The sequence below is a fragment of the Cricetulus griseus genome, chromosome 2 (assembly GCF_003668045.3).
Source record: "Cricetulus griseus strain 17A/GY chromosome 2, alternate assembly CriGri-PICRH-1.0, whole genome shotgun sequence".
NCBI classification, from domain to species: Eukaryota; Metazoa; Chordata; class Mammalia; order Rodentia; family Cricetidae; genus Cricetulus; species Cricetulus griseus.
In genome coordinates, this window is record NC_048595.1 from 20,986,718 (window position 1) to 21,001,549 (window position 14,832).

Sequence of the window (14,832 nt, forward strand, 5' to 3'; positions counted from 1 at the left end):
CCCAGAGTTCCCTGCAGTTCTGGTATTCTCGGCATCATCTCTTCCTAGGAACTTCTGGTCTGCTCTGTGGCATTCCTTTTTCCTCTGCCCAGGGACCCAACCTTTCTGACCACTCTGCCCAGCTGGGTTCTGTAAGGCTCAGTGCGCTCTTAAGTGTGGACCCTGGCTCCCACCCTATTTCTTCTGTATGCTCATTCTTCCTGGGTGACCGAATCCATTTTGACTTTGATGGTCTCATCTGTTTGACAGAACGAATAACCTACACACCAGATAAATCTTAACAACAAACAAACAAAGACTTGGGGCTGTGATGTAGCTTAACTGGGAAAACGCTTGACTAGCATTTACAAAGCCCTGGGTTCTAGCCCCACATATCAGAAACTGGGCTTGGTGGTGCTGGTTTGTAATGACAGCACTTGGGAGGCAGGCAAGGAGGGTCAGGACCTCAAGGTCATCATCTACTGGAGTGCTGGTCTCAGAACACAGACCTAACAGTACTGAGGCTTCTCATTGGGTCCTGGTGACAGTCTTGAGCACAGTGGGGACAACCAACCAACTGTTTCATAGGTGAAGACAGCAGGGTTAAGGGGTGTGTGACTTGGCCATGACCCCAGAGCTGCTAAGGCCAAGTCTGGAATTCCAGTTGTGTTCCCCCCTCCTCCCTAAAACCTAGTTCTACTGTTTAATTCTTGTCCTGGGGCGGGGCTTAAATTTTTATTTATTTATTTATTTTCCAGTTTTTCAAGACAGGGTTTCTCTGTATTGTTTTGGAGGCTGTCCTGGAACTCAATTAGTAGACCAGGCTGGCCTCGAACTCATAGAGATCCACCTGTCTCTGCCTCCCCAGGTGCTGGCATTAAAGGCATGTGCCACCAATGCCGGGCTCTCTTTCTTATTTTTAACAGTGGGTGTCTATTTGTTATATGAATATAGTATCCCTGGAGAGCTCAATAGGGGTTGGATCCCCTAGAGTTAAAGGTGATAATGAGCCAGCCCACGAGTGCCGGGAACCCAACTCAGGCCTGCTGCAAGAACAGGATAACCCTTAATTGGTGAGCCATCGCCCGCCCTCTATCCAGCTCCCAATGCTTCCTTCCTTCCTTCCTTCCTTCCTTCCTTCCTTCCTTCCTTCCTATCCTTTCCAGCTTTGTAATAAATCCTGTTAAGACTCTCTCTCTCTCTCTCTCTCTCTCTCTCTCTCTCTCTCTCTCTCTCTCTCTCTGTGTGTGTGTGTGTGTGTGTGTGTGTTTAGTGGAATGACTTCCAGGCCGCAGTACAACAATGGCTAGCTGTGAATAGAAAGTCCAAGAATCTAGTAGGTGCTCGGTCCCACGAGGCTGGGTGTCTCAGCTGGTCTTCTGTAGGTGCTGGAATCCTGAGGAAGTAGGCTCCAAGGCCAGTGAAGGAATGGACGTGCTGACAGGTGAGGGCAAGCAGATGAAGAATGAATAACCCTTCCTCTTCCTTTGTCCTTCCATTGTCCAGCAGAAGATGTGTCCAGATTAAAGGTGAGCCTTCTCACCCCAGGATCTGGATTAAGGGTATGTGTCATCCTGCCTCAAGATCCTGATCAAAACCAGATGTTGTAATCCCAGCACTCAGGAGGCAGAGGCAGGTGGATCTCTGTGAGTTCCAGACCAGCCTGGTCTACAATAACTAGTTCCAGGACAGCCTCCAAAGCCACAGAGAAACCCTGTCTCGAAAAATAAAACAAAAAGGACATGTCTAGCTGAATGGTGGTGGTGGCTCCTAAGCCTTTAGTTAATCCCAGCATCTGGGAGGCAGAGCCACGCAGATCTCTGTGAGTTCAAAGCCAGTCTGGTCTACAGAGTGAGTTCCAGGACAGCCAGGACTGTTTCACAGAGAAACGCTGTCTCAAAATAAATAAATAAATAAATAAATAAACAAACAAACAAATAAATAGAATTACATTTAGTGTGTGTGTGCTGCGCCTTCTTCCACTATGTGGGTTTGAATGATAGAACTCAGGTCTTCAGGAGCTTGTACCGTCTCCACCCTGCTCCCCGTTTTTCTTAAAGGAAATTAGACAGATACAATGTATAGAAAGCAAGATGGAGAAACAATTCATCTCCTCAAAAAAACTTAACTGCCTCCCCCGCCCCATGCTGTAGAAGGAACCCGGCCTTTGGCACGTATTCTACCACTGACCTATTGACCTCCTCCCATCTCTCATTTGTTCTTTTTGTCTACTTTTTGAGACAGGGTTCCACGAGGCAGCGTTGGCTGGCCCAGAACTCACTGTGTACACTAGGCTTGCCAGGAACTCTGCTTGCTTCGGCCCCCGAGTGCTGGGATCAAACGCGCGCGCCAGCATGCCCAGATGTTTATGTTTAATATTTCAGACGAGAATGAAAGGTAGAGTAAGGTTGCTGTGAGGATTACAGACTGAAAGCATCTTCCCGGGGGCCTGACCACATCGTCCTAAAGCTTGCCAGTTAATATTACCGGCCTCAAGAACTTTGCTAAGTACTTTTCAGGTATCATTTCATTGAACATTCGCCTTTTGGGGAATAAGAGGCTTAGAACTATTAAGTCATGCTATAACTATACACGTTCCAAATAAGCCCAAACTTGAACCCAGAACCCGCACTAGCAGGAAAGCCTGGGCCAAGGGCCATGCATGTTTCAAACGCAGGAAGGGGTTACAGACTAGGCTCAGTCACATCTTTTGATTCCACACTGGTAACCCTGATAACCTATAAACAGGATTTGGGGAGACAGAAAGAATCAGGACGAGTTGACCTTTGCATCTAGGCCTGACCCCCCGCTCCCCCCCTCCAGGAGTGTCCCGCGATCTCGGCCTCTCAACAGCCCTCGCAAGGCCCGAGCTCGCGAACCGCCCTAGTCGCTCGGCTGAGGTGTGCATCCTCCGAGCGGCCCACAATAGGGACGCGTCCCCTTTAAGGCGCCAGCTCAGCCGCGGCGGCGGCCGGAAGTGTTGGAGCCCGGCTTGGCGGCGGCGGTGGCGGCGGCGGCCGTGGCGGCTTGTGCGCATGCTCCGTCGCCCGCCCGCCCTGGCCGCTCGCCGCCCGCCCGCCCGACGGAGACGGTGAGGAGGGGGAGGGGGGGCGCGCGGCGCGGGCGCGGCGAGGGCTGGGGCGGGGGGCGGCGCGGGGGCCGCGCGGCGGCCGGCGAGGGGGGCGGGCGCGCAGGGGGCGGGGGGCTGCTGCCTCCGCGGGCGCCTCCCCACGCCCTGTGCGTGCCGCCGCCGCCGCCGGGGAGCGAGCGGACGTCGCGGCGCCGCGGGGGGGTGGGGGACGCTGCCGCTGGGTCCGCCCGAGCCGCCGGGCCGCCCCCAGCGTGGCCGCCAGGGCCTGGGCTCCCGGCCCCTCGAGCGGGCGCGCCGGCCGGGCGGCCGGGCGGGGGATGGGGTGGGGTGGGGTGGGGCGGGGGGGAGGCTCGGCGCCCCGGACGAGGAGCCCGGAAGTCCTCGCGGAGGGGCCGGGGGTGCTGGGGTATCCCCGTCCGAGGCGGGGTTGGGAGTTCGGGCCTTAGGCGGAGGAGCTGGGTCAGGCCTGGGTCGCGCCCGGGTCGGGGTGGGGGTGGGGTGGGATGGGGTGGGGGTGGGGGGCGGCGCGTTGGAGCCCGAGTGCCTGCTGAATGGATGTGGGGGGTAGGGGCCGGCCTTCGCCTGAGGGAAGGGGCCGAGGCCCCGGACCGAGGGAGGAGGAGGAGGAGGAGGAGGAAGGAGCGCCCTTCCCGAGACGGGAGAGGGTCCACCCGAGGGCTGCAGGTTGGAGTGCCTCGGGTGGTCCTCTGCTCCCGGAGACGAGGGAAACCTATGGTTATGAGGGGTGGGGAGGTAATTACTGGGGAGAGGGTACCCCCTTGCTTTCAGAAAATGACAGGGGAATTGGCCAGGTGTCCTCTAATTGAGAGGTAAGAGAAATGAGGGCAGAATCTTACCCGAGGGTCTGGACCTAGGAGTCAGAGGAAGGAAGACTTGGCTAGATTAGGAGCAGGGAAACCCTGAATTCTCAAAAGGAGAGCTGCAGGGTGTCAAAGAGAACCAGGAAGTAGGGGTTTCCTCCATGTCTGGAGACTCTTCCCATCCACCCAGCCCCCTTCCTTGCCTTGGCTAGTATTATGGAACATTTTCGTAAGGGCTTGGGCCTGCTCTTAATTTCTCAGTCATATAATTTGATTTTCATCTATACTTGATCAATTCCTTTGATTAGCTACGTTCTCCCAAGCTTCTTTGGGTTAGTTTGGGCCTTATTTTGTTGGTTCCTTAGACTCTTGAGGGATGACTTAAAAAACATATCCATTGATACCTCCAAACACCTATATAGAAGACTCCAATCTCATTTGTATAAAACTTCATTTCCTTAAGTAATAAAGTTGCATCTTGGAGATTTCTTTTTTTTGTTTGTTTTCATCCGGCAGTGATGGTGCGCACCTTTATTCCCAGCACCAGGAGTCAGAGCAGGCATATTTATTTTTGTTTTTTTGGTCGTTTGTTTGTTTGTTTGTTTTCTAGACAGGGTTTCATAGCGAGTTCCAGACAAACCTGGGCTACAAGGTGAGATGCCAAGGGGGGGGGGGAGCACGTAAACCTAGTTTGATCACACATCTATGATTCTAGCACCTGAGCATCTGAGACAGGACTGCCAAAAGTTCAAAGCCAGCCTGGGCTACATAGTTCAAACTAACATGGGATACAGTGAGCCACAGTGCCAAAAAAGATTCACAACAGCCTGGCATTGTTAGGGAGGTAGAGGCAGGTGGATTTCTTTGACTGTATAATGAGACCCTATCTCAAAAAAATGAAAGCTAGGCAGTGGTGGCTCCTGCCTTTAATTCCAGCACTTGAGGCAGAGGCAGGCAAATACCTGAGTTTGAGGCCACCCTGATCTACACAGATTTCGGGACAGCCAGGACTCCCTTGTGTCAGAGCTATTTAGTGAGCCCCTACCTCAAAAAAAAAAAAAAAAAAAAGTGTATGAGCTTGTGTTAGGATGTGTGTCATGGTGTACTTGTGGGAGTCAAAAGAATGACACAGGATTTTATTCTGTCCTTCCACCATATGTACCCTGAAGATCAAACTCATGTTTTCATATTTGGTAAAAAGGGCTTTTACCTGCTGAGCGATCTCACCAGGCACCCCTCCTCCCTTTTTTGGGAAAAGGTTTCATATAGCCTAAATCTCCTTATGTAACTGAGGGTGACCTTGAATCCCTGACCCTTTTGTTCCAAAAGTGCTGGTTTACAGACTTGTGTCACTATGCCTGGCTTCATATGCACTGTGAAAATTTTGAATTTATTTTGTGTGCATAATGTTGGGAGGGGGTATGTGTACTGTGGTGTTTGTGTGGACGGAGGTCAAAGCATATTATAGAGTTTGGTCTCTCCTTTTACCTTTGTGTGAATGAGTCCACACATGTAACTCAGGTAACTAGGCCTGCAGGGTAGCACCTTTCAAGAGTCATTTTTTGTCTTGAAAATAACTACAAAGCAGCCGCCCAGTAGCACGTGTCTGTAATCCCAGCTCGCTCTCTGTAGGCTGAGCCAGGAGGATTGAAAATTCAAGCCCAGCCTGGACTATCTAGTGAGACACTTGTCTCAAAACAAACAAAATCCCCGAGTAATGGGGTGTGGGGTTTGTTAGGTTTTTGCTTAAATTAGAAAGAAGGTCTGGCGATGAGAAATGAGACTAACCAGTTTATTATATCACGAGAGAGTGAGTGAGAGAGAAATAAAAGGAGAAGAGACAAGATAAGCAAAGAGAAGAGAGAGAAGTGCATAAGTGGGCGGGGTCTGCCTTTTAAAGGGGTCCTCTACACCTGTGTGCAGACCTAGTTCCCATGGAACCCTGGGCTGACCAGGGTTCTGCCTGAGTGGATTCTGCCAGGTAACTGGCAGGCCAGCGTAATGCCTGAATCTTTCAGGGTTCTTGCATACAGTCTTGAGCTTGGGAGGCAGAAGCTGGAGGATCACTAGTTCAAGGTGCTACATACTGAGTTTGAGGGCAGCCTTGACTGCATGGAACCCTGTCTCAAAAACCCCAAACCCAAACCAAAGCATGGGTAACAAAACTACAGAGAAACTCTTTGCAGCAGGTTAAACCCACGTTCACGACAAACCTCTGCCCTGAGCTGTACTCCCCTTGCAATACGTCCTTCTACATAAATTGACTAAGTTTTAACAAAAATTTGTCATGTTTTTGTATGGTCTCGTAGAATTACAGAGCACACACTCTGATTTCACAAGAGATATTGCAAGGTCTCTTGTGTGAAACACTCCTGGGACAAAGCTCCTCATCGTGTCTCAGGAGTTTGTGTTATAAACAAGGGGCAGTTTTCTGTTTACACAGCTTATAGAGATGACCTTGCAGTTATAGCCATGTAGTCTGCTGTGGGTTTGGGGTTACTCACTAGAAATGTGATCTCTAAGGTAATTTACTAAAAATTCATTTACTGAAGAATTATGAATCACCATGTTGGCATGGACTCTCTTCTGTGTCACTAAAAGCATGTATTTTTTAAGGTTTTACTTTTAGTTGGGCACGGTGGTACATGTGTTTAATCCCAGCACTAGGAAGGCAGAGGCAGGTGGATCTCTATGAGTTTGAAGCCAGCCTGGTCTACATAGTGAGCTCCAGGACAGCCAGGACTACACAGAGAAACCTTGGGGCGGGGGAGGGGGATCATTTACTTTCGTTTATACCAACCTGAGTTTCAGGCCAAACTATATAGTAAGACTCAGTCTCAAAAAACCAAGACAAAACAAAAAGGTTTGTTTTCCTTCTTTATGCGTATAAGTGTTTTGCCTACATGTGTGCATGTGCACCATGAGTGTGCCTAGGAACATCCGGATTGCATCAGACTCCCTGGAACTGGAGTTAAGGTGGTTGTGAGCCTCCATGTGGGTGCTGGGAAGCCAACCTGGGTCCTCTACAAGATCAACAAGGGCTCTTTACCTCATGATACATCTCTCCAGCCCTACTTCAAAATTTCAAGAAGCTACTATTTCAGCATGTAATAAACTCAGGATTTCTTTCTAAATTGTATTGCAAAGCTGGGCACAGTGACACACATTTGTTTTTTGTTGCTTTTTTGTTTTTAATTTTTCGAGATGGTTTTTTTGTGTAACCCTGGCTGTCCTGGAACTCACTCTGTAGACCAGGCTGGCCTCCAACTCACAAAGATGGGCCTGCTACCACCACCTGGCTAGCAATACCAGCATCTGAGAAGTGAAGGGAGGCAAGAGGATCAGGAGTTCAAGATCACCCTTGGTGACATAGTGATTTTCAAGGCCACCCCAAGTCACCTGAAAATTAGTAACCTATAATTCCAACACTCTGGAGGTTGTGGCAGGAGGATCCCTTTGGAGTTAGGGATCAGCCTGGTCAACAAAGCAGAAGCATACCTGTGGGAACAAAACAGCCTGCACTTGCAGCTAAGCAGAAGAGCCTTCACCTCAGTCCTCAACAGCACCCCTCCATGAAAGAAATGAGCATAAGCTCAAACCTAGTAATGTCACTGGAAGACCTTCCAAGGAAGTGATGCTTCAGAGAGTTAACAGACTAGCGCAAAGGAAGGGAAAGAATCCTAGGGAAAGAGAACAAATTAAAGGCTCTGTCCAAGAAATGTTGCACGTTTCAGAACTGGAGAACAGTTGACAGAGCTCACAGTGCCAGCTGTGAGAAGGGAAGCTGATTTGGAAGCTTTTGTAGGCCATGTTAAAGTTCTTGAACTTTATTTCACAGCAACAGGTATACATTAAGTGGGAAACAGGCCTGTGGCCTTTAGTAGGATAACTTTGATTGCTTTGTGGGGAATGAATTGTAGGAATCCAAGACCAAAGGTTTGGCAATGGGAAAGTAGCTGGAAAAACCCAGGTAACAGTGTGGCAGCCCACATACAGTGTTGACAGCACAGATGGAGAACGGGAGGATCATACTCTCTCTCTCTCTCTCACACACACACACACACACACACACACACACACACACGCACGCACGGTAGACTGGCTAGGATTTTGTGGCTGATTGGATTTAGAAAGAGGAGGCAAAAATAACTCCTGAGTTCCCTGGTTTTGAAAATGGACGGAGGATAGCATCAATTAGGGAAACAGGAAATCTAGGAGCAGGTTTGATAAAATATGGTTCAGTTTAATGTAGTAGAGGCCAGTAAATACAAGAATATAGAATCCACAAAAAAATTGAATGGGATTAAAAGCCACATATGATACCGGGCATTGGTGGCGCAAACCTTCAATCCCAGCACTCGGGAGGCAGAGGCAGGTGGATCTCTCTGAGTTCAAGACCAGCCTGGTCTACAGAGCAAGTGCCAGGACAACCTCCAAAGCCACAGAGAAACCCTGTCTCGAAAAACCAAAAAATAAGATAAAAGCCATATATGAAGAAATTTGACTAGATTATATATACATGCATAAGTGATTGAATCAAAATGTCTATCAGCATCAAAGCTGAGGAGCGTGGGGGAGGCACAAAGATGTTTAGATAAACAGTGTCTAAGCACTGAGACCAATGGCATACACCTGGTAGTTAGATACAGAAATCTGAGGCTAGCCTGAGCTCCATCACAAGACTTTGTCTTAAGAAACCAAGAACAGAGCTGGAGAGATGGCTCAGAGGTTAAGAGCACTGACTGCTCTTCCAGAGATCCTGAGTTCAATTTCCCACAACCATACGGTGGCTCACAACCAACTATAGTGAGGTCTGGCGCCCTCTTCTGGTGTGCAAGCATGCATGCAGATAATTGTATACATAATAAATAAAATCTTAAAAAAGAAAAAAAAAGAAACCAAGAACAAGCCGAGTGTTGTGATGCACACGCCTTTAATCCCAGCACTTGGGAGTCAGAGGCAGGAGGATCTCTTAAGTTCTGTTTTACAGATTGATTACAGGACAGCCAGAGCTATACAGAGAAACCCTGTTTCAAAAAACCAAGAAAGGAAGGAAGGAACCAAGAGCTATGGATTATAGTTGAGTTGTGAAACGTTCATGAGTGCATGGCCCAGAAGAAGCAGAACAAAGGATTGCAGACATAGTTCAGGGGAAGCTCAAGTGTTAAAGTGCTTACCCACCGTGCATGAGGCTGTGAGTTGGGTCTCTAGCACTGGAAAAATCATTTTCCCTGAACTCTAAAGGCTAACAGCTACAGGATATCCTGAGACCCTCTGTTTTCATAAAGATTGGGCCAATGGGGACAGCCAGATATCGAAATAGGTAAAAGTGCTTATCACGAAAGCCTGATGACCTCATTTTGTTACCGGAATTCCATGGTGGAAGGAGAGAACTGACTCCTGAAAGCTGTCCTCTGACCTCTACATGGGTTCCTTGGCATGTACACAAACAATAATAAAAAGATTGGGTTAGTACTTTACATTGACGGAGCACATGGTACTTGGTGATGATTTCCTCAGTAGCTCTCTCTGCAAGGAGCTGTCAGACAGGGTCATCTCCATTCACTCTGAACTGAGGTGTTCTTGTGACCCATCTGGAGGTGCATACCTTGGTCCCAGCACTCCCATTGGAAGCAGGAAGAACAGGAGTTCAAGGTCATTCTCAGCTCCATAGCAAGTTCCAAGTCAGCCATTTGAGACTCCATCTCTAAAAATAAAACAGGAACATAAAGTTCTTAGAGCCAGGCTTGGTGACTCACGCTGAATTCCAGCACACTGAAGCTGAGGCAGAAGGATTGCTTTGAGTTTGAGAGTAGGCTGGGCTTTAGAATGAGACCCAGTCTCAAAAAGAAAAGTTCTTGGCTCTTGGTGGTGGTCCATGCCTTTAATCCCAACAGCAGGATCTGTGAGTTTGAGGCCAGCCTGGTCTTTTGAGCAAGTTCCAGGGCAGCCTCCAAAGCTACAGAGAAACCCTATCTCGAAAAACAAAACAAACAAAGAAAACCAAACAACAACAAAACCTTAAATTCTAGTGTTGTTAATTTCAGTGCTGTGTGTAATCCCAGTGCTGTGATCCCAAACTACCACTTTGATGTCTCTAAACTTAAGGAGGAGAGGAGATGCACTATTAGGTCTAAGGAGCTAGTAGCTTTGGCTCTGGCAAACCACTGTGTGGGTCACATGTACTATGAAAACATACTAAAAGCCTGTGTCAGCCTCTGTCAGCTCCCTCTCAGTCCTCATTCTTCACAGAGGGTGGTGATCCCAGGGTGCTCAGAACTGTGTGTTATCTTGGCATTCCTTTCCTGCAGTTGCATCTTTCAAGATTTCTTGTTTCTCACAGCAGCCCCAGCTAGCTGACTTCATGTGAAAGATGGCTAATGCGGAAGTGAGTGTCCCAGTGGGAGATGTGGTTGTGGTACCCACTGAAGGAAATGAAGGGGAGAATCCTGAAGACACTAAAACCCAAGTGATCTTGCAGTTACAGCCTGTGCAACAAGGGTAAGTGGCTAGAGAGTTGGATTTTTCTGAAAATGTGTTATTGGGAGATTAATAAGATAGGCAAATATGAACTGTACAGGAGTTGAGTACACCATGAGCATTCAGGGTTAGTCAGAGCTGACTGAGTTTTCATCTCAGTCATAGGTACTCCCACTGTCATCTTTTTTTTTTTTTTTTTTTTTTTTTATGTAGCTCAGGCTTGCCTCAAACTTACTATGCTGCAAGGGTAGCCTTGAACACCTGATCTTCCTGCCTTTTCTTCCCAGTTACCAGGATTACAGATGTACACAACCACGTCAAGCTGTCATTCACTACTTACTACAGCGGCTGTTTCTAGTGTCCCTCTCTGTCTTTACATGAGAGCTCTCTGAGGGCAAGTTATATGGCTCCCTCATCTTCTCTGTCTACACTGTTTAGCAGGGGCCCAGGTGCATGTTTCTCAAATGCAGTGTTTACTCAGAGATTACGCATAGGGACCAGTAAGAATATTTCTACCCTGAGCTCTAAATTCTCCTGGATTAGCAAATTGTCACGCTCTGTGTATTACAAGTATCTATCCACCACCACCACATTGATGCATTATGACGGTGTTAAAAGAAATAGAGTAAAAGGTCCTCTCCAGCATGAACCTTGCAATCTAGTGTAAAACAAAAGGGCTTTTGTATAAGTATGGAATCCTTACATAGCGAAGACTAGGAAGGGCTGAGTGCCGTGGGAGGTCAGAGGGTCACTATCAATTAGAAAGGAAGTTGACTGAAATACTTTTGCAATGTCCAGAATCAAACCGGACACCTCTCTCACATTGCACAGATCATCTGCCCTTGGGAGGCAGAGGCAGGCAGATCTCTGTGAGTTCGAGGCCAGCTTGGTCTACAAGATCTAGTTCCAGGACAGGTTCCAAAGCCACAGAGAAACCCTGTCTAGAAAAACCAAAAGGAAAAAAAAAAGAAAAGAAAGAATATGTATTCAGCATGTAATTTCTTTGAGAGACAGAGAGAGAGAGAGAAAGAGAGAGAGAGAGAGAATGAATGAATGTACTGGGGATAAGTGGGACATGGTGGTGCATGCTTGTAAATCCAGTACTTGAGCATAGCAGGATAATCAGAGGCTTAAGGCTATGCTAGGTGCAAAGCAAGTTTGAGGACAGCCTGGACTACAGGAAACCCAATCTCAAAACAAACAAAAATCCAGTGACAAGACCTAGTAACCATAAAAATGTTCTGGAACTGTCACCAGTGGTCCAGTAATTCCTTAGTATGCAGAAGGTCCTGAGTTACATCTCCACCATCTCAAATAACATAAAGCCATTTAAACGATTATCAATGTTTCAAACACATCTCTTTTATGACATATTGAAAGCTCTCAGAAGAAACAAAGGTACCAAGATTCTGTAACCCTTCTTGACTCTTCGGGACATTTTAGATTTCATAATGAATGATTTTTGTTTTCATTAGTTGATGTTATTCTGTTTTTAAAGTGTGTGGATGTTTGGGCTGTGTGTCTTTTGAGCACCATGTGCACACAAGTGTCCACAGAGGCCAGAAGATGGCCTGGAGTTAGAGATGGTTGGTAACCTATATTTAGGTGCTGGTGAGTGAACCTGGGATCTCAGGTGGGCATGCTGATAAACACTTTTTTGGTTTTTGTTTCAGTTTCTGTTTTGTTTTATGAGGCAGGGTTTCTCTGTGTTGCCCTGGCTGTCCTGGAGCTCCCTCTGTAGACCAGGCTCTGACTCATGCGTTTGGGAATTAAAGGCTCAGGACCTACCACCCGGGTGTGATGCACACCTTTAATCCCAGTTTTTAAAATTAGCATTACTTTATTTGATTTGTGCGTATGTTTTTGTTTTTTCTCTTTCCATACAGGGTTTCTCTGTGGCTTTGGAGTCTGTCCTGGAACTTGCCCTTGTAGACCAGGCTGGTCTTGAACTCACAGAGATCCACTGCCCAGCTGCATATGTTTGTTTTTTTGGTTTTTTTTTTTTTTTTTTTTTTTTTGGTTTTCCAAGATAGGGTTTCTCTGTGTAACTTTGAAGCCTGTCCTGGAACTCACTCTGTAGACCTGGCTGGCCTCAAACTCACAGAGATCCACCTGCCTTTGCCTCCTGAGTGCTGGGATTAAAGGTGTGTGCCACCAACGCCTGACTCGTTGATACAGTTTTTTGTTTTTTTTTTTTTAAGATTATTTATTTATTTATTTATTCTGTATACAACATTCAGCTTCAATGTATATCTGCACACCAGAAGAGGGCACCATATCTCATTAGGGATGGTTGTGAGCCACCATGTAGTTGCTGGGGATTGAACTCAGGACCTCTGGAAGAGCAGCCAGTGCTCTTAACCTCTGAGCCATCTCTCCAGCCCAGGATCACTTTGAATTCTAAGCCATGCCTAAACAACTTATTATGACCTTGTCTCAAAATAAAAAGTAAAGAATGATCTGGGTAATGGTGTTGCACACCTTTAAACCCTGTACTCTGGTGGCCAAGGCAGGGGGACTCTCTGAGTTTGAGCCAGCCTGGTCTATAGAGCAAGTTTCAGGACAGCCAGGGTTATACTGAGAAACCTTGTCTTGGGGGGGGGGTTAAGTAATAAAATGAAATGCAGCTTAGGGAGCTGGGCGTTGGTGGCACACGCCTTTAATTCCAGCATTCAGGAGGCAGAGGCAGAAGGATCTCTGTGAGTTTGAGACCAGCTTGGTCTACAAGAGCTAGTTCTAGGACAGCCTCCAAAGCCACAGAGAAACCCTGTCTGGAAAAAACAAAATATTAAATTTTCCCTGATTTATGTAGTTTGTTTATGATGGATTCTTTTACAACAGGATTTATGATCCTGGGTCGGAGAACAATGCAGCAGTTGTAGCCGTAGAAACCCACACGATACACAAAATTGAAGAAGGAATCGGTGAGTCTTTCTGTCATTCTATCCAGCACCTTTGGTTCAGCCTCTTGGTTGAGGGTTTCTGTTTGCTTTTGCTTTTAAATCTCTGGGGATGGCACCATGCAGCTGAGAAGTAATCAGCAGAGAAAGAAGTACATCTCTCAAGGTTCCAGGGTATGGGAAACACATCCAGTCATCTAACCTGAGGAGGTGGTAGAGAGAATACCCAGGGAGCAAATGACGTGGGTGAAGTAGAAGTGTGAGTGGTGTGCTGAGATCCTTCATCCCCAAATGAATTTGTTTCCTTCCACCTACTGTGGGCATTTGCTGACGAGCCAACTCTTTTCTGGGTCTGTAGTGTGAGGGATATGATACCCAGTGTGTCTGGCCTGGGCCCCATTTCTGTACTTTTAAATTCCTACGCTCTGATGTGTAATTTTCCATTTTTATAGATTGCCACTTTCTCCATAGCAAGAGCTTCTGTCTGTTGACTAGAAACAAAGAAGTTTCATGAAAACAAAAATGATGAATAAGCCGGGCTTTGGTGGTGCAGACCTTTAATCCCAGCACTTGGGAGGCAGAGGCAGGCGGATCTCTGTGAGTTTGATGCCAGCCTGGTCTCCAGAGCGAGCGCCAGTTTAGGCTCCAAAGCTACACAGCGAAACCCTGTCTCAAAAAAAAAAAAAAAAAAAAAAAAAAAAAAAAAAAAAAAAAAAAAAAGATGAATAAAGTCAAAGCCCAGAATTAAAAAAAAAAAAAAAAAAATCTCTGTGGATGGGACCTGTGATCTGTGATCTTGCCCAGGCCAGGCTGGTGCTCCACTACAGAGCCAGGCCCTCATTCTATGATTTCTGGCCCATTGTGCCTTATTTTCTGTCCCCACCAATGCAAGTAACCTACTGATATTGTCAGTTAAGATGGCAGGCTTGCCAGGCATGTGACTCTGGCCTTAAATCCTAGCATGCAGGTGGCAGAGGCAGACAGATTTTTGAGTTCCGGGTTCCTAGACAGCCAGAACTACATAGAAAAACTGTCTCAAAATAAAAAAAAATAATAACCAACCAACAAAAAAGATGGTAGCCCTGCCACTTGATCACTTAATATCAATAGGTTACAGTAGCCAAAAACAGGTTTTTTTTTTTTTGTTTATAAAAATCCTCGGGCTGGAGAGATGGCTCAGAGGTTAAGAGCACTGGCTGCTCTTCCAGAGGTCCTGAGTTCAATTCCCAGCAACTGCATGGTGGCTCACAACCATCCATTATGAGATCTGATGCCCTCTTCTGGTGTGCAGATATACATGGAAGCAGAATGTTGTATACATAATAAATAAATAAAATATTTTAAAAAATCCTACAAGGAGGGGTGGGATCAAATGCTTAGTCTGAGTGGATGTGGGGGAATCCTTAAGCGTCGTTGTGTCTGTGTGTGGGGAGGGATTAAAAACAAAGCAAAAAACCCATGGGGCCTGTGATGTGAAGATGTAAATCTAGCTACTTGGGAAGCTGAGGCAAAGGAATCACAGGTTTAGGGCTTATCTTCACTCCAGAGCAAGTTCAAGGAG

The 14,832-nt window shown here is 46.9% G+C and overlaps 1 protein-coding gene across 3 annotated transcripts in view; it reads left to right on the plus strand.

Moving 5' to 3' along the window:
* The first annotated feature begins 2,976 nt into the window (after window positions 1-2,976).
* The window catches only part of Gmeb1 (glucocorticoid modulatory element binding protein 1), a 32,204-nt gene continuing 20,348 nt past the window's right edge, over window positions 2,977-14,832 (plus strand). The window contains exons 1-3 of one of the 3 annotated variants that reach the window (XM_027399492.2): window positions 2,977-3,070; window positions 10,235-10,392; window positions 13,213-13,295. In XM_027399492.2, the coding sequence (XP_027255293.1) occupies window positions 10,265-10,392; window positions 13,213-13,295 (211 nt within the window). In that variant the 5' untranslated portion in view covers window positions 2,977-3,070; window positions 10,235-10,264. Of the gene's footprint in view, window positions 3,071-3,714; window positions 4,544-10,234; window positions 10,393-13,212; window positions 13,296-14,832 lie in introns of those variants that run through there. The other 2 variants (XM_027399493.2, XM_027399494.2) reach the window with 2 other exon arrangements.